Source organism: Cinclus cinclus, chromosome 2 (genome assembly GCF_963662255.1).
Source record: "Cinclus cinclus chromosome 2, bCinCin1.1, whole genome shotgun sequence".
Lineage (NCBI taxonomy): Eukaryota > Metazoa > Chordata > Aves > Passeriformes > Cinclidae > Cinclus > Cinclus cinclus.
Window position 1 is genome coordinate 100,435,219 of NC_085047.1, and position 24,468 is coordinate 100,459,686.

General features: G+C 35.5%; 1 protein-coding gene across 2 annotated transcripts; it reads left to right on the forward strand.

Annotated features, from left to right (window-relative positions):
* The first annotated feature begins 1,886 nt into the window (after positions 1-1,886).
* On the forward strand, positions 1,887-23,766 carry MOSPD2 (motile sperm domain containing 2). Of its 2 annotated transcripts, none has more exons than XM_062515125.1 (13): positions 1,887-2,028; positions 2,780-2,866; positions 4,160-4,314; positions 6,736-6,796; positions 7,994-8,032; positions 8,992-9,116; positions 14,057-14,227; positions 16,401-16,513; positions 19,981-20,077; positions 20,840-20,936; positions 21,627-21,756; positions 22,916-23,036; positions 23,544-23,766. In XM_062515125.1, the coding sequence occupies exons 1-13, from the start codon at positions 1,983-1,985 to the stop codon at positions 23,670-23,672; spliced, it is 1,371 nt and encodes a 456-aa protein (XP_062371109.1). In that variant the 5' UTR covers positions 1,887-1,982; the 3' UTR covers positions 23,673-23,766. The 2 variants fall into 2 exon arrangements, with proteins under 2 accessions (XP_062371109.1, XP_062371108.1); XM_062515124.1 differs by having other exon boundaries at positions 22,916-23,018; positions 23,526-23,766.
* Positions 23,767-24,468: the final 702 nt, after the last annotated feature.

A 24,468-nucleotide genomic window follows, 5' to 3' on the forward strand; every position in this document is an offset into this window, starting at 1 on the left:
GGTTTTCTCTTTAATTACACAGTACCCTAATCCCTTATATAAATAAGTTACACATGGGACTGGTCTCAGCAAAATACTTGATTGATTAACTGCAGTCACTAATAGCTGGAAGCCAGCGTGTGTTAGACATTAAATCAGGTGAAGTAGTTAACTTGTAACTAAGTACTGTTAGCTTTTCTCAAACTAAACTTTCTAAATCATTGGGAGAACTACAAATTTCAGATGAGCAGTGACAAAATTTCACAGCCAGGGTTTTTTGCAATTCTGCTGTGGTTCCTCTAGAGCTGCAGAGAAGTTAAGTATTTCAGTCTGGTGCTGAGTGATCACTTCACTGGGCTTAGTCAGAATATAGGAAATCAGCTGTCCAGTGCAAGTATGGAAATGATGAGAAAAGGAACTTCAATGGTTAAAAAGATTTTAGTGGATTAAGGCTTTTGGGCAGAGGGGACTAAGATTAAAGAAAGTAGGATTAAATTCTAGGGTTACCTAAGGAACAAAGTGAGGTAGTGGAATGGGATCAAGGGGAGGAGAAATTTGAAGCCTAATGAAAAAGGGAACATGGTAGATAGTCTATGTGGGAAGCAGTCAGATGTGAAGAGATGCATTGGGGAGTGCAGCTTTAATTTAGTGAATGGACACATTTCAATTGATATATTCTTGCAGTTACATTGACTGGTATATAACAGGAAACGGTTAATAAATTGAAATAAATAAATTGAAATACAAGTAAAATAGAACATATTTTTGTATGTAGGCCAGTAAAACAATAAATATTAGCAGAATTTAACTTTTTAACTCCTTCCTCAGAGTTGTCTGACTGAAGTACACATTCCCAAGCCATCCCATCACAGTTCCAGATAATTGTAAATGGCTCTAAAGCAGTTTATTGCTATTGTTAGAGGAATAGTCTTTCTAGTATGTGAAAATTAAATCTCTTATTAGCAGTCTTAATTTTTTTTTCATGGTAATTATGAATTTAGTAAATAGCTTGAGCTTGTGGTTTTTTAGTAGTTAACAGAGATATGTATCAGTGTCTGTTGCTTTCAGGAGCCTGTTTCTATTATGGACTCTTGATTTACATTCTTTCTTTACCAGTTTCTCAGACAGACCATCATTGATCTAAAAAGTGAGCTTTTGTTTAAGCATATCTACAGTAGAAATAGGTCCACTTAGCATTTGTGTTTTACTTTCCTGCTTAAAAATAAAAAAAAAAAAAAACCCAAGCAGCAGCAAGTCTTGTTTCATCTGAAGTACTTCCAGAAGCACATAAGCCTGTTGTGGTGTTGCTAATGTGATACCAGAAGCCTTGGGGGCTTTTGTGCTACTCTAGAGTTACATGTAGTTTTTATTGGATAGGGTAACAATTTGTAACAAGTGTAAACTGTAACTTTTTTAAAAAGAAAGCAATTTTGTTTAATGTGAATATGTGTGCGTGCTCAAAACCACAAATTTTATATTTATTGTCAGACACTTTATGGTCTAACATGATGATACCTATAAGTTTGAGAACTCAAGCATGTACATGTGATGATTAATATATGCATTCATCAGTACACAGATTCTAAGACTGTATACTAATTCATGTTAATTACAGAAAACTGGTTTTAGGAAAATTACACCTATTCCAAATGCACCTTGTTTTTCCTTTGCATAAGGATCACAAAAAAATATTTTTCCAGTGCGAGTAATCTTGTTATCATTGCAACAGATAGATGGTTTTTGCTAATTTATTGTGCTGTGTTTTGCTTGCTTAAATTTGAGGATTTCTCTTGAAGCTTATGTACCAGGTAGATGCTTGCACACATACACTTGACAAATCTCTTCATGTTTTTTGCAGCAAATGCTATAGACACTAACTTATTTATTTCCTAGATAAATCAGATAAGTATGATTCTAGAGATGTGGAAAGACTTCAGCAAGATGATAAATGGGTTGAAAACTACTTGATTTGGCGTCATGATGTTGTGGATGATGCTTTAAAGATGATTGATGAAAGCTTTCAGTGGAGGAAAGAATACACAGTTAATGGTAAGCTATGTTATACAGTGATTTTGCAGGTGTGTGTTGCTTTCCTATTGAACTACCACTGACCTCTATGTACATACTACATACCTCCATATGTATTTTCACTAAGTACCTCTTAAAGGTTTGCAAGTACCACAGAGAGCTGAGCAAGAACTTTCAAAAAAAGAGAAAAAGCATTGCGTTTCATGTTGACCAGTAGCGTCTGTTTTGTTGTGGTTCCGTGTCTGTTGAAAGGGTGTTTAAGAGGAAGGAAGGCAGGCAGCTATCTGTTGTTTTGTCTCTTTGCACCATGGAATAAGGAAAAAAAGGCAAATAACAAAAAAACCCCACAACAAACAGAGCTCTCTTGTTCATTGTAATGCCACTGGTCTGGTACATCAAATAAAGGAGATCTCATATTTGTGCTGTGAAAATATTTTGAAGGTGAGCTCTCCACAGGTCTTCACACCGAATTAAACTATAGAGGATGGTGGGTGAGGCTTCAGATATGAAAAAAATAAACATTTGCAGCAGTTTCTTATGTTGGTTTTTTCAATTATTCTTAGTTCATAAATAGACCTTACTCTGTGGCATGAGAAGATAATTTCAAATCTTTTCTATCTCAGTATTTGTATTAGTTTAACAAACACCTTGGAAAGTGGCTTATAAAGATTTTTATTTTTTTTGCATGACTTCTGCATTTTTAGTGACTTTTGTTAAGTTACCATATGATTATTAATATGATTGCTAAATAATATTTCATTTGGTTTTGCAGACTTGTCAGAATCTGTCCTTCCAAAATGGTTATTTGAAATTGGTGCTCTTTTTCTGCATGGTTACGATAAAGAGGGCTATAAGTTGTGTAAGTATACAGAACAGACTATTTTCAGTCTTTGATCATTATTTTGTTCCCACCATTTTATCATCTTGAAAAATAAGCTTTTTAAGAACAGACATAGGTATATATTGGCTATTGTTTTTACTTTAAAAGGTAATTGAGTAGTACATTCTTAATTTATTGTAGAATCCACTGAGTTGGAAGGAACCCAGGAGGATGATAGAGTCTAACTCCTGACCCTGCACAGGGCAGCCTCAGAATCACACCATGGGCCTGACTGACAGGCTTGGTGATGTGGTCACTGTTTTAAACAAGAGTATAGTCGTTTAATGTTTGTTCTGTGTTTGAGTAGAGATTTCTCTTAATCTTGAAATACACAGTCTAGCTAATATGCTATATTTAAAAACATATGTTTCTTTACATGAAACAATACTTTTTACTTTAGTTTTGTAATTGAAAGTAAAAGACATGGAGGAGAAATCTGGTTTTTACTACAACTTTCCAAGTTTCAGGGAGAGGTGTATTGAGCATATAAAGTTATTTTTAGGCTTGTCTAATTTGATAACTGTAAAGGTTATAAAAATGAAAACTACTCTTCACATTACTGCCCTGAATATTTATTTTCTCACTTATTGCATAATCAGTACTTGGTTTCAGACATTTTATAAAGTCTTTTACTTTGAATTATGCCTGAGGGTTTGTGGTTTGTTTGTTGTTTTTTTCCTTCTCCGTGGAAAAACAAGTCTCTCTATGACTCTTGACTCTTTTCCAGAAGAATTCATACTAGGCTTTCATTTATACAATGTTGCTCGTCTCCTGGAATATTTCATTCTATTTTAGAAACATCTGTTGCTTTTATATAATTCTTAATGTGTGTATAAATAGCTTTTCAAAACATATCAACTGCAGTGCTGTACGAAACCTAGGCAGAAAAGGAAACATTAATTTTACAGCAATATGTGAACATAATACTGGCTGAAGACCATGTGATTTAATTTTAATTTATAAAATGCTAGTCTAGGTAAATAGTCTTTAAATACACAAAAAGTGGTTTTCCACGTTATTGTTTCTTCTGGGATGTAATTATTTTTATTTTCAATTTCTAAAAAGTTATAGTAAAAAAATGAGAAATGTGGAGTTTGTGATGAGGTGTGCAGTTGTTTTCCTGGCTGTTCAGTGGCCACAAAATCAGGACAAATGTAAAATACAAACTCAGAGGTCTTAATACATTTCAGTGCATCTTCTATAATTATTTGCATAATGTTTTCTGTTTGCTTGGATCTTTCCTTCCAACTTCTGTTTGTGTTTTTGTCCAAGTTTGGTTCAAAGTGAAACATCATACAAGAGATCCTAAACAGCAACTTGAAAAAAAGAAACTGGTTGCTTTTTGGTTAGAACATTATGCTAAGAGAGATCATGGAAAGCCCTTGACAGTGGTATTTGACATGGCTGAAACTGGAATCAGTCACATAGTAAGTATTTTTACTGGCTTATCTTGATTGCTTTTGGAATTATTTAACTTATGTTCCCAGAAGAAAGGAAGACACTGTATAGTCCTTGACACATAAATAACAGTCCCTGAGACCAGTGATATGGTAGAGCTCTTTCCTGTGACATGAGCAGTTTCCAAAACCTTTTGTAACATATTAAACTTTGTCTTCTGCAACCTGCTGAAAACTTGCTTTTAGTTTGGTGGCTGAGCTGGTTCAGATTGCAAGGTTGAGGTCTTGCCTGTCAGTATATGTTTATTGATTTAACCCAATAACTAAAAGTTTTAGGTTGCCTATAAGTTAAAAAATAAAATGTATTTCTATAGCATAATTACATTTTTCTTACTGAGTGCCATGCTGTCCTGTTATTGCAAGAATGGCTGAAACTTGTATCTTTGTGCTTTTTTTTTTTTTTTTTTTTTTTTGTCTGGTGGTGCTGGTATGGCAAGAATTAATGTAAGCATAAAAACCCCAAACCCAGCTCCAAAAGCTTGTTTATATCTAGCATAGGCAAGATTGTTAATGTTGCATTGGGACCTTGCAGCTGTGCAGTGCAGGGCCACCAGTTTGAGGAAGTAATTTGACAAATAAATACAGTGTGATTCTGTTTTGCAGGGTTGGTGCTCTGACCTGTACAGTGAGAGCTGTCTGTTCATGCTCCTAAAGATAATACTGGAACCACAGTTTGTTATATAAAAGGAGTAAAGGATTGTAATAATTTCCTTGATGTGGAAGACTAATTTGATTTGGGTCTTACGGATTATATGTGGAAGCAGTTTTTTTCCCCTGTGTCTTTGAGACTCTGGGACTAAGTCTCAGCAAGTGCTGTCTGTAACTGTCCCATTGTACAGTCTTGCTTGTAGTTAGTATGTTTATCACAGAAGAAAACTATTTTTTGGTGGCTGTTTGTAGCCATGTGGAGTAATTGATAAAGCAGTCCTTAAAAAAACAAAGCAAAAAAAACCAAACAACAAGCTGGATCTCTTGAGTTCTTTTCCAGATCTTGCTTCGTTTGTTTGCTCTGTTGCTATGAACATCTACTATATTACTTTTATCACTGTTATGCAGGAGATAATTCTGATAGCTCATGGTGTGTTGCAAAAGGTCAGGTAACTAGAATAGATGCAGTTACTGAATGGTCTGTGAAATCTGCACTTCTAATTCCAGACTTTCATCAAAATAATGGATCTATTTTTCTACTGTCTGATAGTGCTGCCTTTTGGATAGGCAGCAGAATAGAGAGCAGCATCCTGATTAATGGAGATTCTAATAATTCGAATCTAACATTGTGTTTGTGCTGTTAAATGAAAGATATTGCATTTGGTACAAGCAACAGACAGTTGAGAGAAAAGCTTCTGTTAGAGGCCACTTTCTGCCAGTAAAGATGTCAAGGTCTCAGTTAGTTTCTAGTTGCTGAAGCCACTTGAAAAGCTTTCAGATTGTGGGTAGTCCTCTTACAGAAGTGTTATTTTTTGGGACTTTTTTCATTCTTTCCACAAATGTTTTGGTAGTGTGTTTACATCACCCTAGGACCTCTTTCCCCATTCTTACTGTTATGACAGGCTTTGGATCCTCAGCCAGAAACACTCTGTACTATATCTGGAAGAAGTAGTAGTAGTAGTAGCTGCTTCTGTTAAAAGGACTGGGGAAAGTATTCATGGCAGGCTTCCTACCTGAGTACCTTATTGTGGTAAGGTATCTCTTACTTTATTTCTAAGATGAAGTTTCATAAAAAGCCTTCCTTGCCCTTTACTGCGTAGACAGTTCCATTGTACCTGAATTTTGCAAACGAGACTGACTGTACTATTTCTGTTTGCTCATTGGATAGAGGCATCCTGAAAATGGTGTAGAAGCAGCTGAGTGCTATCTCTGCCCACTGTTTCTCTGCATGCCACCAACTAATAGTCAACCTGACAATTCTTTTCAAAGGAAAACCTACTTTTTTTCCTTTGGAAATGTAATACTGAGTGCAGTAGTATATTGGACAGTACGTAGGATAATTACTGAAGGGAAATTTAAGCATATTGAGTACTATTCCCTCAGTCAAGCTTCTCTAGTGCTAAAGGTTTATTTTTCCTGTATCTTTTCTGCACATCTGAAGTCCTGTTGGTACTCTGCGGTAGTTTAGATATCTTAGTTATTGCACTGATCAGAAGTCTGTTGACTTTTTTCTTAGATAAGGGAAAGTGTGACAACAATCCAGCAGTAATTTAATGGAGGAAAAACCCTTGCATTGTGTTTTGAGGATAGTTGTAGTGTATGTAAAATTTGGACATAGTTGGCTGCAATATGTCTTGTGCTTTTCATTAAATGTTCTAGCTAAGCCTGTATTTTTTAGTGTTTTGACTTGCTTTGCATTTATGCTGTGATTTTTTTTTTATTTTTTTTTTTATTATTATTTAGGACTTGGATTTTGTCCGTTTTATTGTCAACTGTTTTACAGATTATTACCCAAACTTTCTCAGTAAGTATTCTATATTAAATATTAAGCATTGTAGACTTGTGCAACAAGAGCATTTCATAATATGATAAAGATGGGGAAGAAAAAGGGTTTTTTTTTTCATGTGTTTTCTGGGGTAGCTTCATGAAGCATGTGAATGTTACAGGGTTAGGATATTGTCCTTAAACCAGTATGACTTTGTTTTATGAATTAACTTTACTTTCATCAAAAATCAGCTGTCTTTTTGTGAAGCAATGTTTATTACTATTACGAAGTAATAGTTCTTGCTACTTTTATACATTGTAAGTATATATTAGCATATATTAGGAATTTTTTCCTTTTTTCCTTTTCCTGTTTTCCTTTGCTACTTGTTAAATGGGTAGAAGCTTTACAAACTTCGATGACAGTTTGTATTCTTTACAAGTCTTCAGGGTCAAAGAATGAATGGCTGTAGAAATTTATGGGGATCAATGGTTTATTCTGAAAATTATTTATTCTGAAAAGGCAAGTTTGTGTGCACACTTGGAAAACCCTGCAAACTTGCCTGCTAAATTTTTTTTAAGGAATAGGCAAGTACTCCATAGTTTATGCCAGCTCATCTTAAATATGTTGTAAATTTTAGGTGAAAATGTGACTGTTCCATACAACAACTGCTTAAACTCTGAGTATTAGGTTTTGGCTTGCTGATCAAAGTTCAAAGCTTTGATCAAATATCAAACATAAAGGCAAGTGCAATGCTGTTTTTTGTACTTTGACATTCAAGAGGGGAAAAAATTGGGACACATAGGTATTCTCTGACTTCTGTGGTTAAATAAAGACTATTTGGAAAAAATAGATACACAAGACTTAGGGGTTTTTTTTCTTTGTGACATAGGGGGTGCTGAATATACTTGTTAAATTTTCTTCTGTTCAGTAGCTGCTTGTGTAGGTCAGGTTGAGATATTGCATTTCTTTGCCTTATTTATGAGATATTGGTAACAATATGTCAGATAAATAATACCCCAGGAAGTAAATAAACAATGTATAACTTGGAATTTTCCAAGTAACTAGCTAATGTTTCTATATAGCAACAAGCTTGTACAAAATTGATTTTAAAGGGTGGTGAACGTGGAAGTTTGTAAAAGTGAGTATTTACTTTTTACATGAATGTTATTGCTGTACTTTCTCTTAAATAGAGAAATACCTAGCACTTGGTATTCAGGTTTTTTTTCTTCTTTTCAGCAAAAATAGTAATATTTGAAATGCCTTGGATAATGAATGGTAAGTTTTGTTTTGTTTTTTGTTTTCTTTTTGTATTGTGATAACTTAAAATTTAGCACCATAAGTAAGAAGCATTTTTCGGCTCTGTGTAGATGCAGATGAATAATGAAGTTTGTTAAACATGCATCTTTAAATCTATCTGTTTAAAGGCTGCATACTTTTTATTTTTCCTTCTATCACTGTATTTTGGATCATACTTTACATGAAATCTCTATTCATACTGTTGTTTTCAGAGGTTATGAGACTTAGATAAATAGTCTGTTCCTTGAATGCTTCTAACTAGAATCCTTTCAGGAATCCTATTAGCAGTGATGGTGATTTAGAACCAGCTCAGAACTAGAATACACAGTTTAAGATAGATGCCTGACACTGGATGCTGATACGGTTACATTTGTTCTGATATGGGTACTTTACATTATAGTTACAGATAATTATTACAGGATAAATACTCTAGTCCTCTATTGTTGCCATATGAATGCATATTTTTGTTGGCTTTGTATTTTCCTGCATATTCATGTTTTACTATCACTGCAATAACCGTGGTCTTTGTAAATGCTTCGTAGATCTTAACAGATACCCTTTAAATCAGCAAAACATTTCAGCCAGGAAAGAGTATGTACTTATCTTTGCCAACCTCCCTCACTCAGATTTGGAAACACGATTGGATTTACCCCCTCAGTACTTCAAGGGCTATATTCCAAGACAATAGGGTTGTCAGTCATTAAATAAAAGATACTATTTTGATTTTTGTCTGTAAATAGTGCCTTTTCTTTCCCTTGCATTGCTCATTCCAATTATAATGGATACTTTCAGAGCAGATTCTGCAATATCTTGAGGGATGTAAGTCACTTGTGTTATGTAAGATCTACCAATTCACTAAAAAAAAAAAAAAACCCTATAAAAACAAAATAAGAAAAGTTTTTTCCTGTTAACTCATGTATACCTTTGTTTTTTTAAAGCTGCTTTTAAAATTGTGAAGGGTTGGCTTGGCCCAGATGCAATAAGCATGTTAAAGTTCACAAACAAGAGTGATGTGCAGGAATACATCAGTGGAGAGTATCTGCCACCTCACATGGGTGGAACTGTAAGTATGAAATTTCACTTTCCTATTGTGGTAGATTGAGACACCTGTAGAAATTCCATATGTGGGGTTGAGGGTTGCCTCTTCACAGGTGGGAGATCTCTTGAAATTGTGTTGCCAATGATAATTTCAAAATCTCAGTATTATGAAATAGATTAATGAGAATTTGGTATCTGCACTCTTAATTACAGAACTATTTTTTCCGAATCATTAATCCCCTTATAAGTCACTGAAAACCACCTAGTTTTTTAAACCTTCATGAAAAATTATTTAAGTATCATTGTCCCTTGTACTTTTTTTTCCTCCCTGATGAGTTAGAGATGGTGTTTGTTTATGAAACAAGTTCTGTGAACAGAAAGTAGGTTTCACTGTCCTCTGGGAGTTCTAGTCCTGCTCCAAAGCTATGATTCACTAAAGATGCTAAAGATTATGGCTATTTTTCCTTTGCAGTTGCTAGGGCTGCATTTTCAGACATGGCTGTAGAAGATTCTTTTCAAAGAATAGAGTAGAACTCCAAAGTGGTACAAGCAGCATCAATTTAATAGAACCAGAATCCAGTTCTAGTGCACTATCAAGGGTGAAACAGCACAAGCATCTTGCACACCAGGTTTGACTTTTCGTAGGGCTAGTACATCAGTATTTCATAATCTTTAAATTCACAGAAAAATTATGCTTTAAAATGTTAATATGACATTTATGGTGGTATTGTTTGAGTGTCACTGTGTGGAGAAGAGGAGGGTTGTGTTTCAGCAATAGTAGGGAAGGCCATGTTCTTTTGTATATGAATTCAGGGCAGGTTGTTGTGGCCAGAACATAAGAAACTTGTTTGGGAACATAAAAGAATGTTACCTTGATTTTCATTTGGCTGAGATTAGCAGCCTTTAAAAAGTGCATGTGACTTTTGAAGAAAAGATACCCTTTTTCTCCATGGAAAATTGCTGCCCCAGTTCCCAGTCTCACATAAGCACTTTCTCATATGGAAGACAGCTGAAATTGCTGCACTGCAGGAGTGGCCATTGAGGGAAGGACTGATGATGTCCCAAGTGGCTTCAGTAAGGGATTGAATGTTGTTTAACAGTGGTTCTGGGCCTGGCTCCTGTGGTCTTGTCCTATTGTTGCAATAGAGGGGCAAGGTTCTTTCCTCATTAAAGCTGAGTATTTCTCATCTGCTTTTTAGACTATTTTACCTAATAGTTCATTGTGTCTTCAAAGAAAGAATTTGTGGTTTTGCTAAATATCCTCCTGAAGCATTTGATGGAACTCCAAGTCTTAGAGTTATCTGTAATTCTGCCTTGGGCCTGAAAGGCCTCATTGCTGGTTAGTGATTGTTGATCAAACTGGCTCCGTGTTGCCCATCTTCTGAGGGCATTAACAAGTTTCAAAATCATGGAGGCAGCTTATCCAAATCATATGTCTGGGGTAAAATGTTGCAGTGGCAGAAATAAAGTAGTAGAACAATAATAAACTTGCCCAACAAAGACTCCAGAGGTTTTGACAGTTTCAGAAAATCAGCTTTATCTCTTCATATTAAGAGCCCTGTATTTTGAACCAGCACATGCTTTGTCTAACTGCTGGGTTTCACTTGATGGGTGTTTTGAGCTTTTAACCTCAGAACTGTCATAATTTGGAAGAATTGTTAGCGAATACTGAGACTCCAAAATTGTGCTATAAACCTTTCTTCCCAAGATTTTTTTCATGTATACAGTAAAGCAGAATCTTTGCATCTCTGATAGGAGGGAGTTTTTTACTGACCAGACAACAGACAGCTTAATGCTGTTTCTCAGAATTTAACTTTTCTTGATGTGATTAACCTTGACTTCTCTTGAGGCAGCTAGCTAGAGTACAATTCACCATTATTAGTATTGTCAGGCCTGACAATAAATGCAGTATCTGACTTGTGTAATCTGCACAAATTGATTTCTCTGAAGTGTTTGCTTTTGTTTGTGAGGGACTTTTTTGTATTTTTGCCTCCTTCTGATTCTCTCTGTCATCTTTGACTTCCACACATTTAGTTGCAGATCTTCATATTCACAATGAGCATAATGCCACTTAGGAACGGAGCATATCCGTGTATCCTTTGCTGTGTCCCCTGCTAGGATCCAACTTTGAAGAGCCAGGTCTTGCCAGATGTAAGCAACTAGTGGAGCAGATCATTTGGCAGCTTAATTTGGGGAGATACCTAGATTCCTCTGCAGTTAGGTTCTTTGTATTCCAGAAGAATGTTAGAGACTAGTTCTGGAAGTAACAAAATAGACCCATGGAGTCTGCTTAACTGAGGGAATTGTTCTTTGTCTCTCTTGGAAGCCTCCAAGCTTCAGTGTCTCAGGAATTTATTTTTAAGCGTGTTTTAACTCTGTCTCAGGATCACTCAGAAGATGAATGAGAAACTTTCCATAGCTTTAAAATCCTTTGACTGACTATCAGCCAGCTGCAAAAGGAAGAATATTACATGGTTGCTTTTAGACAACTAGTGGGCAAAGGTGTCTCCAGAATACCAAAAGCATTAAAACTAATTATAGAGAACAAACTTGGGTTTTGCAGGACTTTGGAATATGAATTTGGTCTAAGTTCCATTCAAGTCCTTATCAGTCTGTTGGCTGTGGCTGTTACCATATTGCTAGTCCATACATGCTATATACCATGTATGTGGCTATGAGTTGTTCTTGTCTGTAGTGCACAGAAGTAATTTTCTTTATAGCAGGTTTTTTTTGGAGAGTTTGTCAAAATTGCCCAAGGCAGATCTAGGAACAAGCTAATGCTAGCCAGCCTGGAAAATCAGGGTTAGGTGCTCAAGAGCCACTTGGTAATAGTTTTCATTTAGTAATAGTGTATACTAACTCAGTGTTTTCTGTTTTTCCTATGTATTGTATCACACTGCCATTTCCAGCTGTTGGAACAGTCCAGTTTTTAAGGCATACGCATTTCTGACTGGGCAGGGAGATTTGTTGTCTCTTCAATAATATTTTCTGCAAGATTGATGTACATACTGAGTACAGTGATGCAAGATGTGAGCACACAATCGGGTTTTGGTTTGCTGTTTTGCCCAGTCTTTCTTTGTGAGAAGATGGATTTGAAAAGGATGAACTGATCAAGAGTCTCTCAGATGGTGCCAATATTGAACAATGTGTGCAACTGCTGTACTCTTCACCTGGGTATCTAAATTGATAGCCCACAGGTTTTCTTGGAAGTACCTTATGTAGGTCAGTGGCCTGAAGTTAAGAAATGGCTGAGCTTGCATATGGTTTCATGCACATGTTATCTTAGAAAATATCACTACTATAATGAAGTCACCTCTACAAAAACTGCCAAAAACAGTAGTATGAATTCTCTTGATCTGCTATTAAAAAGAGCCATAAGTCTATAGAATGGATGTGTCAGGCATTGAATAAATCTGTCTTGTTTACCTGGCTGAGGTTTTCACCCCATTAGTAGATGTACCCATGCCACTGAAACTTAGGCACTGTGACTATCAAGTGTGGGACTTGGAGTTGTCCCACTGATGAGATTCTGTTCAGCTCTTGAAGCTATCCAGCAGCATGGATTAACAAGGCCAGGTAAGGCATGCAGCAAAATTAATTTCCCTCTATTAAGGTCACTTCATTTTATGCCCTTCATCCTATCCTGGAAGGGAGTAACAAGGTGTTGTTGGTTTGGATAAAGGGAAGCTGGATATTTCTGTCCAATGTGGGATGTCAGTGTTCTGTAAGACTACTGTAATATTTCTAGCAGGCTGGAGTCTTTTCTTCAAATAGTGATTTAATCTACAACTGATACTTTAAGCTGGTCTTTCAGGCCCTTAATAGGATTTTCTTTGAGCCAGGGAATACCTGTTTCATTCACCTAGAGGTCTTTGACTGTTGCTACAGCCTGAAGAGTAGATGAGATTTAGACCTTGATTATAGATGAGCAGGAAGTATGCTGTTTTGTTTGTGCTTTCTTTAAATGGTTCCATCTAAGACTTTTCCCTTTTAATCTTTCTTAACATGATACTATTTCTTGTGTTGAGAAAATGTACTTGCTTATGGAGAGCTCTCTTGAAACACCTCTTTGTTAGCTCCCTGCTGAGGGAAGCATCATTTGGGAGGCAGATTGCTCCATTCTGCCTCACAGGAGTCAAAGCTATGTTTTTTTCCTCCACTGGAAAAGCTGACAGACTAATTCAGTTTACTTGGTGATTTAAAGCTGCTTGAAAATGCAGTAGGAACAGAGATCCCCATTCAAACACTGCCTCTAACATTACATGTAATAAACGATTTGGAGAATGTTAAGAGAATTTCTAGTTAGCAAAAATTGATTTATACTGATCTTCCAATGGAAAAGGTACCTTTATTATAGAGTCTTTGAGAATTTAAGTATTCTGCTGCTGCATTACTCAGATGTCTTAAAGCCTAAGTTGATTTGGCATTCCAAAGACTAGAGGTCTGTCCTGCAGGATATGCTAAAAGTCCACACATTATCTTAAACTTAAGGGATTATTTGGGGTTGTTTTATGGTTTTGGGGTCTATTTCCTATTTTTTTTTAACTGGCCATTATAAAACTAACATACAAGGAACAACTGATGTTTTTCATCACTTTTGAAATATTTTTAGAAATAGCTGTCATAAGTTTTAAACCACATTTTTGAGAACTAAGAAGAGAACTTCAGTAATAAGACTCTGAATGCTGATCCTTGATAGAACAGCTTCTGCAGTTCTGTGAATATAAAGAAAAGTTTCAGTTTACTGGCTTCATTGGATGACTGTATTTCTTTGTCTACTGATGATAAAATAGAAACTCTTGGTGTCAGCTTTCTGTATAGGGGTGCAACTTGAAATGGATAAATGAAACATAAAAGCAGTGTGAAACAAGGAACAATAACAGTATTTCCATTTAAAAAACCCTAGAGAAAGTACTTCTAATCCACTTGAATAACTCATCTTTTATAAATCTCTTTATCTTTCAGGATTCTTTCAAGTACAGTTATCCTCCATTGGTTGATGATGATTTTCAAACTCCTTTATGTGAAAATGGGCCCATTACAAGTGAAGATGAGCATGAGAGTAAAGAAGAGATAGATGCAGACACCAAGGAGGCTGGGGAGCTGAATGAAGCACAAAGCCTTAATCAGAAAAAGGTATCTAAGTGAAGATGTAGGCAAGACTAGCTAGATGGTTACAAGAGGAATATAATTTTGGTTGCTTGTCTTTGTGTTGTATTTTGTAACAGTTTTTCTCTCTTCTAATTTAGCAAAAGAACATAGGAAAAGTGAAAAATTATAGTTGCAGTTTCATCATGGTCTGTTAAGACAAGTTTCATGCTTCAGAATGAATAAAATGTGGAGCAACTATTTAGTCTATCTCTTGGTATATAGTGAATTGTACAGTAAAAGCAAAAAGGTTTCTGTATTTTGTTTTCAAAGGTTTTCTTTCTAGTTGGTTTATTTTTAATCTTGGGATATCTAGTGGTGACCATCTTGAAATAGATCTAATTTTCTCCAATGCTTAAATCAGTATGTACATGAAAAAATATTAGGTTAAATATTTATGCACTACTGGATGTTAATTTGTTTTCTTAAATTATTGATAAAATCTCAACATATGTTTTCATTTGTTCTCAGGAAAAATTGTATTCCTACTCCATCAATCATGTTTTGCAACATAATCTTCCTGCAGTGTGGTTTATCCAGAAATAAAGGCATTGTTTTACACAAGTTCTTATGAAGTGATATTTAGGAATATGCAGTGATAGTAACTGGGGGTATTGCTCTTGAAAATGGTAGAACAAAACTTGAAGTTCACTACTTTATTACCATAATAAGTTTTGGAATATTACTTGCAAAAGTTTTGTTTAATGGAGTAGAATACAGTTTCATTTACTGTTCCAGATTTGTCACAATAATTTGACATGTGCAGCTCACTAGGTAGTCCAGCTGTTATTTGCAACTTGGTCAGCTTTAAAAAAAAAAAAGGTAATTTCACTGACCTTAAGGTAAAAGGAAGCATTGCATAACCATGGTTAGACTCAGTAGCTTGTTTTGCTTGGGGCACATTTTGCAAGCTATTACTCTCATATGCAGAAACATGGAAAATTTCTACTCAATGTGTGAGTTGCCTTTGGTGCTTAAGAAGCCTCAGTGTTTGTTGGCTTTTAATTTACTTGAGTGACCTAGGTTTCTACTTAACGTATTTTACTTTTCTTTACTTTTTTTTTTTTTTTACTCTTGAAATACCATAAAGCATATAACTGTTGTCACTTTTATTCAGTGTAACCAAGGTGCTACTCAATTTTTTTTTCGGTACAGGAATCATGAGTGATAAGCTTGATTAGTAAGTGCCTCTCTTGTAGGTGCTTCCACTTTTGTCTTTTATAGTAATATTGTTTCTGGCAACTTATGTAGAACAAAGCCTAACGTATAACTAATGCAGTGTATTTACACACTAACTTTTTTCTACTACTTTTATATAATTATAAAAAAAAGTTGCTGTATGGGTTTTTATGCAGCCTATTTTATAAACAACATAAAGTTTTGTATTCCTTTCATTCTCATACTTCAAACTTGCATGAACTGAATTCTTTTCATGTGTTTTCTCGGTATTAAAAGTGGAATAAAAAAGGAGGCTAAGCAAACTCTTCAGCCAGCTCATCTGCAGTCATGATGTCACTCACTAATTCTTTCGGTCTGTACCCTGCCCCCCAACACCTGCCCTGTTTTGCATGTATTTTCTTCATGTTATGGAAGACAACCCTCTAAACCTAAGATGTACCTGCAGTTTTGAAAGCACCAATTCAATCAGCATTATTTATTATGTTCTACAATACTTCAGAGTTTCATCTTAGAGCAATGAAGATATGTTTAGCTACTCTGCAATGCAATGAGGTGTGGAATTGGTACTGTGTTTTCTGTTAGTGGTACAGTGATTGTATTGGGGCATCTGTTTTACTTTTAATTTGCAATGGATGAGTAATACCAGTGCTTTACACTCTTAGATATTTGAAGTGCTATAATTTACTGTGTCTGGAGTTTTCAAAAACCAACCTGAGCAGCAGGAAGACATGTGAAAAGAAAAAACAAAAAGAAACAAAGCAGAATTTTTGTTTCATGCATGTTGAGTATGTTATGTATCTTCCGTAGTAAATAATTTTATTCTGTGGACTTCAAGCACCTTCAGGGAATGAGTATATATAAAGCTTGGTATGTAATATGTAAACTGTTAAAATAAGCCTCATCATGTTCTTTGAAGTACCTGCATGATTCTGTAACATGTAATCCAGGTTTCTAGTTAACCATAACTATCATTTTTACTCAGATGAATTCTGTAGAGCAAATTTCCAAATCAGAGGAAACTGACAAAACAGAGGTCAAACCAAAAAATGCAAAGAAAGCATTAACCACTTTTAAAGGACCTTTATTACATATCAGGTAATAAAAATTTTCTTTAATTTTCTTTTTCCAATATGCCCTGGACACTTGAATACTGAACTAGTTGGTTTTCAAAATAAACTTTTTTCAGACTGTTAGAGGAAAACAAATTATAAACAACTTTTTAAGAAGGATTTTTACAAAGTTCAGAGTTTTTCTGGTTGTAAAAGTTTCCAGTGAATCTTCTGGTGTCACCAAAGATTGGCATTGTTTTTGTACGACTAGGTGTATATTCCATAGAATTGTAGAAGTGTTGTTTGGTTTTGTTTGTTTGTTTTGTTTTTTTTTTTTAATATTAACAAACTATCTAAGTTAAGCCTGTCCTTATCTGCAATGAGAGCAGTGGTTTGACATTGTTTGACTTCATTGGCTCAAGAAAAAAGTGTTTTTTCAAGACAGTTTTCACTGTTAAATCTTGCTTGAATTATTTTGGCTTATGATGGTATTAATGTCTACACTAATAGTTTCTATCAGTTAAACTTAATGAATGGGTCCAATTTATTTTGTGTGGAAAGGGCTCTGTAATGACATATCCACCTAGAAGGTTTTGTCGTCCAAGATGCTACATCTCACAGTTATTTTTATCACTGAACTAGAATAAAGAAATCAATTAGCTGATATCACCTTTTCTTATCACTGCCTTTTAGGTTAAGATGCTTGTTTAGAGCTTGATTTAGATGTTAACTTTTATTTTCACTTTCAGTTTGCTATTAGATGAATGAAGAAAATATCTAAATTTTAGGTAATTTCTTAGCTACCTTTTTAAGTGCTGTAATGAATTAGTTTTGGAATGAATTTGAATAATGACATGCTCATTAGCATAATTATATATTGTATGTGTAAATTTTTCCTAATTTTGAAATTAAAAACCTCCTCTGTATAGCCTTAGTTTCTTGTAAGGCAAGACAAAGATGCAGACTGCAGAACTGTGATTATACAATCATGTTAAACATTTTCTGTGACAATCATAAACACTAGAAGTGTTTTTCCAACCACTTTTTAATTAAGAAAGGGGCACAAATCACAAGCAGAGAACAAAAATAAATCCAAACAAACAGAAGCACCCCAGAAACATTTTTTTTTTTCCTCTTAAAATACTTCAAGCTGTTGTTGAATAGAAGTAACTTACATGGACTACAACGCATGGAAGAATAAACTTAGTCAAGTGTAGATGTGTTAATTCTGGTAGTCTTTCTGTCTTGAAAAATAAAATACTGGTGTCTCTGTTGTCCTTGCTGTTTGTTTTGTTTTTAAAGAAAAATCCTGAGTACAGCTACTGCTTTTCATTAATGCTCTCCCTCTGTAGAAGCTAGAACTAATTTTCATTTTCTTCCACTGATTCTCGGGGCATTGAACTGAAGGTGATTGAGCCAATACTACATAGTCCTGTTCATAACCAGTTGTAGGCACCTATCACAGAGACCATAAGCTCTGCCACCATGGCTAACTTGCATCCTTGCTCATCTCCCAGCATTGCCCTGTGAAGGGAGCAGCCTGGAGCCTGAGCATGCAGCTGAGGCACTGCAGCTCTGGCACTATAAACTCATGGACCAAAACTAGGTCCTTGTGCTCTTCTGTTTCTTGTACTTGTAGTCAGGCACGTGAGTCAGCTGTCTCCCTCATTTAGACCACACCTGTATTTGCCTTGTATACCTTACACTGAAAGGCTGCCTCTGACTTTCCTTCTCAATAAATGAATTTGTTCAGTCAGGCAAAAAGCAGCAGTTTCCTTGCACTGTCTGGTGGAAGAGCAGCTCTTGGTGTGTTGTGGTGCAAGAATTTCTAGTACGAGCTGGTTATGTCACACACCTCAGAGTGAAGAAATTCCTGCATCTGTAAAAATTAAAAAGCTTGGATGCTTGTTTAAACAATCCACCCTCCTAATAGCTACATGCCACCTAACCCCACTGCTGTGGAACTTGATTTCACAGACAACATCCATACAGCTGTGTTCCCCAAGTTGTTTTGGGTTTTTTTTGGTTGGTTGGTTGGTTGGTTGTGTGTTGTTTTTTTTTTTTTTTGGTGTTTGTTTTTTTATTTTGTTTGTTTTTGGTTTTTTTTTAAATTCAGTTTTGTTTTGTTTTCCTTTCTTAATGGCCATAGTTGGTAGAACAAGAAGGATGGGGCTCTGGCAAAGTGTTCCTTCCCCTGATCATGTCTGTGGCTTATTTCGAGGCTGATTAATGTTACCTTGTTTCAGTTATGGTTCATCTTGCAATGGCTCTTGCACACAGCTGCAGTAGTGCAGTATTAAAATAGCTAAACTATGTTGTAGCTACAATCCTTCCCTTCCCTAGCACTGGTTACTTAAATTGACAAAATGGAAATGAAAGAATACTGAGAGGAGGAGAGAGAATTACCCAATGAAGCTGTTTTAAGCACATCAGTTTTTTTTGGTTTCTACCTTATTTGGCACACTTCCTTATCCCCACCACACAAGTAGTCTTGTCATGTGGTCTGACTGATGCAATGTTAAACATCAGCACCCCAACATCACAGTCACCACCGGAATCTGCTTCTGGCATGGGCGTTCACCCTTGCCCTACAGCACCAATGGGTTTTCTTCTCAGCCCATAGGCTGGTTTAAGTGTGAGAAGAAGGAAGTCTTTTGAGGAGGTGATCAAATTAACATGAAATTGGCATTCCAAAAAGAGGACATGAGAAAAAAATTCACGTGTTTTGAAAAAGAGCATGCAGTTCAGTAGTACAGAGTAGAACAGCAATTCTTCATGTGCTCCTCATGTGACTTAATGAAAGTTCTTCACTTGCTAGTCAAGTTTCCTTTCAACTTTTATTACATGAGCATGCCCTACCTTTTACCTACCACTGTTCATTTGAATGCTTATCCAAAATGAGTTGTGTTAGTTTGATGTGGTTTAAAATATCTCATGCATGACTCTCTTAATCACACAAGAATATTAAAAGCAAGCAGTAACTTTATTTATGCATGTGGTAGCACAAGTATGTGAAGACTGACTCATAAGTGCAGATGAATTCAGCTGTCTTGGCTGAAATGATTGCCAGTTGTGGTTGTCTGCCTTAGGTGTTCACTATATCTGTGACAAGGGTAGATGTTTGAGGTGGAAATTATTCCCTGTTTGTGACACCTTATATTCCTTAACATGAGCATAAATTAAAGTCAGCGATGCTTTCCCATAACACACTTCCCAAAGATGCAGTGGCTGACTCCATGTACCTGTTGGTTGTTCCTGCTGTCACAGATGGCAGAAGTCAAGGGCAGTAATCAGCTGAGGCACCCAGTTCCACTTGTCATGAGTCAACCCTGAGCTTCGTTACTAAGTTTCTGCTTTTTGTTTTCATAGCTTTTTTTGATGAAAATCTGTTAATGCTGACCATAGCTGCAGGGTAGAAAGTATTTTATTTTCCTGGAGGTGTGGTCAAGTTTTTTCTATGATCTATTGTAAAGATAATTTAAAGAAACTAATTCTTTTAAAATTTCCTATTAGCCCAGCAGAAGAACTATATTTTGGATCCAAAGAAACTGGAGAGAAAAAATGTTTGATAGTTCTCACAAACGTCGCTAAAAATGTAGTGGCTTTTAAAGTAAGTGTTTTATGTGTCTGGTTTACTAACTGTGTAACTTTATCTTGTTTTATGTAAGGAGGAAAAATACTGTTAAATCCATTCTACAGGCAGAATTTTTTTACTGTATAATGATGTTTGAGGCAGATCAAAGAAATCTGGCTGAATTTATTTATGCCTACGATGTGCCACCTCAAAGGGGATAATTAGTATAACAAATCTTTGGAGCACTGACTAAAAAAGAGCTAAAGGGTGGTTAGTTTTTTAGTGAGAGTAATACTTCCTGAAAAAGAAAAGCTTGAGCATTGAAAAGTCGCCTTTTTAGAGCATTTTGTTTAAAATATTGGCCGGAAACAAGTTAGTAATGCTCCAAAATGATGCAGATCTATCTGCAAATGCACCACCAAAGGAATTAGTAGTTAAATTTGCTTCAGAAATACAGTTTTATCTTTGTGGGCTTTTCCCCATCTTTTGCATTCTCTGCACATTAAAATAACTTAAACTCTTCATATTTTCTTATTTATTATGACATGTTCTTGGCTGTTTTTAAATATGTATGCAAAAGAAGAATGGCAAATCCAAGAAAACAAATGATAAACACAGTTGAGATGGAGGAAAAAAGAATATTCAAGAATCCTATTATGCCTACAAAATGATGTATTTTAGACACTTGTCCTAATAGTCAAGCTTTTGGGGATTTAGTTATTACAGAATGAGAGAAGTTATGAAGCAATTGTAGTTTGTGCCTGCACTTACTGTATCTTTCATATTTCTTGTTTGTAGGTGAGAACAACTGCACCTGAAAAATACAGGGTTAAGCCCAGTAACAGCAGCTGTGAACCTGGCACATCATTAGATATAATAGTTTCTCTTCATGGTGGTAAGAATGTGAAACAGAGTTTGTAAGAAGTCTGGGCAAGCTGTGCTCCTAGACGTGCTCTAGACAATGATGGTTGTATGTGCTTGCTGCTGTGTAGGAGTGACTGATGCCCATGTCTGCTTGACTCTTGTATGAGAATGGTACCATTTGTTAAAAAAACATGGATGTCAGAAAGGATTTGAGTAACTCCCTGTACTGATTTACTGCTCCAGTCGGGTATAAGCAGCTGTTGTCTGCAGCCCATTTTGTTTCTTATCTTAAAAAAAGAGAAAGTCTGAGTGGCAGTTGTCTCACTGGTTCATTGTTACAGTGGGTGTTTATCTGTGCTAAATAAGTTTCCTAAATTGTTGCAAAGACAGGTGAATTTGCAGGAGAATACAGTTTTTACAAAATTTTGACTTATCTTTGAGTTATGCAGATTAAATTAGTTCCGTTAAAATGAACCTATATAATTTTGGGAAAATTGTAATTAGAATTATTGAGCTCTAGAGAACGATTTCCTCTATTTTTATTCCTAGTAAGTCAGTGTCTGGTGTCCTACAATAAACAATTTCTCATTTTATGGCAGTTTTGTCCAAAATACTCCTATTCTCTTTGTAATATTGTCATTTTATCTAACAACAGTGTTGGTTTTTTGTTGTTGTTGGTTTTTTTTGTTTGTTTTTTTTTTTTTGTCTTCCTTGAGGGCAGGTTTTACAGCTTCTTTGCAGGATCGTTTCCTTATAATGGCAGCAGAAATGGACCAGTCTTCTGGAGCAGGTGTGCCAGAACTGACTCAGTTTTGGAAAGAAGTCCCTAGGACCAAAGTGATGGAACATAGGTAAGCACATGGTTTTCTGGTAACTGGTTCTGGGATTTGGGTTTTTTTTAGCTTTTATTATTTAACTGATTTATAGCACTTGTGTAATCATAATCAAAGAAGGATTCTCCAAACTCAGTTATGTGGTTACTGACCAAAATATATTACTGAGACTTCTGCTCTATTTTACCTGATTAGGTGGGGGGTTAATGTCTAAAACGGTATTCTGCACATGGTTTTCTTTTATTCTTCTTGTTGTTCTCATGCTGATTAAGAGGAAGAAATATGAATGTGTGTGACAATACATATGGACAATAGGGGTTTTGGTTTTTTCATAAAAATGTGTCACTTGAGTTTTCGAAAAGGAAGCAATCAAGGAAAGCAGACATATTGAATGCAAAACTATTTTCTAGACAATATTAAAAATGTTCCCTTTCTGCTAGGGAAAATCAGAATTTTGTAGAAAATTTCTCTAAAACCTATCACATGTTCTTATGTGTATTTTCAATATTTAGTGGTGAAAAAGTCATCTAAAAAATCAGTAGAAAAATACATTTCCCCATACACATTTCCCCATACACATTTTTAAATGCACCTATTGCTCTTCTCTTTCCTCCAGTCACATTGAGTGGTATCACTGAACATGTCTAGGAAAAGTTCTCTCCAGTTTTGACTGGCTTTTTTTTGCCTTAGATTGTTCCTGGATTTTTCTGTGCGTTTAGGGGACGTTTGTGGGGTTTTTTTGGAGCTGCCTTTACCCCCTCATGGCCAAAACTGCAGTGGAAAAAGTATTTTGTGACTCTTGATGCCTAAATCTTCTGTGTTTGCTTCAAGGGCTTATCCCTTACTTCCCTTGTGAATAAAATCTACATCATGTGAGTGACCTTAAGCTTCCTTGCATAAGTGGTGGAATTTATTTGGGTTTTTTTAAGAAAGACCCTGAAACAATAAAGTGAGGTTAATTGACTGCAGGTGTGCTGTCTGCTTTAGTTACTGATGAATACAAACTTGACCTTTACTTTTTGGTAAACTTAGACTAGATGTAGCGTAATTATAATTATTGTCTCTTAAATTTTAAAAGTGGACTTTATCCACTTAAGATGGATTGTTTACTCTAAATTATACAATATTGCATTAAATTTGAGCTTTTTTTGTGTGTGCTCTTGTTTCCTTTTTACAGGCTCAGGTGTCACGTCATAGAAAGTAGTAAGCCCTCTTCTCTGACATTAAAAGACAATGCCTTTAATATTCCAGCAAAAACTAATGAAGATTTACATATACAGGTAATAGCAGATTCCTTCGTGCTGAATATTCAGCAAAATTACAGAATATGCTGGAGATAGGAAGAAATTTTACTGAACCTTTTTGGTATTTAGTAAATTATACTATTTTAACATCTCAGCAATTGAAAGTATCTGCATCGGTGACAGTGATTTAATTATTTTGTTTAATGATTTAATAATCATTAGATTTTCAATGCAGTTTGCTCATTTTTCTTGTGAATATACAGATCTAGCATATCAATGAGCATCAGTGGTATCTTTTGCTTCTGAGTGTAAAGATGTCATCTGCTTGATACAGGCCATATCGGTTATCCTTAAGATTTGAAGTTCCTGTAGTGGAACAGATTCCTGAAGTATGTAGTGATAGAAAAGGTATTGCTGAGAGACCACTGATAGAAGGCTTTTTCTTTTCTTGTCTGTGGTTATACTTATTGCCAAAATAACTCAAAATTGCCAAGTACTTTCAAGTGCAGTAATTCTAACTTAATGAAACTGTTCTATTTTCAGCTAACTCATTTACTGCAGATTAATAGAAGACTTGAGGAGCAGATGAATCGCTGCCTCTGGTTCCAGCAGCTGTCAGTTGTTTTATCACTGCTATCAGTTACTGTTGCTGCCTTCTGCTTCTACCTGGCATATGCCCAGAGAAGCTAAAAAGAATTGCTGTGCCCTGGATGTGCTGCTGCCTGTCATGGTTCGTTGGAGTCAAAAAGATTGCTGTGCTGCACTTGGATTCTGGAACTGCCAAAATGGGGTTTGTGAGCCGACAGCAATGAACAAGGAACAGTTTACTGGGGAATAAAAAGATAGAAAAAATGAATGACCAGCAAACAAAATTACTGAAATTTTTGTCTAAGTTGACACTTACAATAGGGCATGAGAAAGATGTTAAAGCTAGGACCTATTTTCACTGTACAACTCAATAAAAACTACTGACCTGGAAGGAGGAAACCAAATACAACATCATTTAATACTGTTGTGCTTTTTTTTCCTCTATTCAACTACTTTAAATGCAATTATTTCATTTCTTTCCATCATATTCATTCTTACCTTCTGAATCACTCCCATAGAAGATGCAAGCAGTTAACTTAGTGTTATTCCAAGGTTAATCTGTTCATTACAGGAAAATTGGCAGAAATTATGTAGTACAGGTGGATTTTTTTAATGTAATTTCTGTGTGTACATACACATAAAGGAAGACATTTGTTGTTAGTAATGATGTTGATAATTCACTCATTGCATTAATTGGTTAAATTCCTTATTTTTGTGCTTCTTGTAAATGAAAAGTTATTGTAGAGGTTTCTTACCAAGTAACATACGCACAAGACAAAACACTATTCCTATTCTCTTTTTTTTATTACAGGAGTATGGGAGCTGACTTCCTTACTGTGATGACCTATTATTGGTTCATAAAAAGGCTGTAAATATTCAGCGTAAGAAGTTCGTCTGA

What these genes read in the sequence shown, in the direction of transcription:
- MOSPD2 (XM_062515125.1), top strand. Translation starts at nt 1,983, where the DNA reads ATGATTGATGAAAGCTTTCAGTGGAGGAAAGAATACACAGTTAATG. An exon ending in AATAGTTTCTCTTCATGGTG is followed by an intron (nt 20,937 to 21,626) that starts GTAAGAATGTGA and finishes CCTTGAGGGCAG; the next exon opens with GTTTTACAGCTTCTTTGCAG. An exon ending in ACCAAAGTGATGGAACATAG is followed by an intron (nt 21,757 to 22,915) that starts GTAAGCACATGG and finishes TCCTTTTTACAG; the next exon opens with GCTCAGGTGTCACGTCATAG.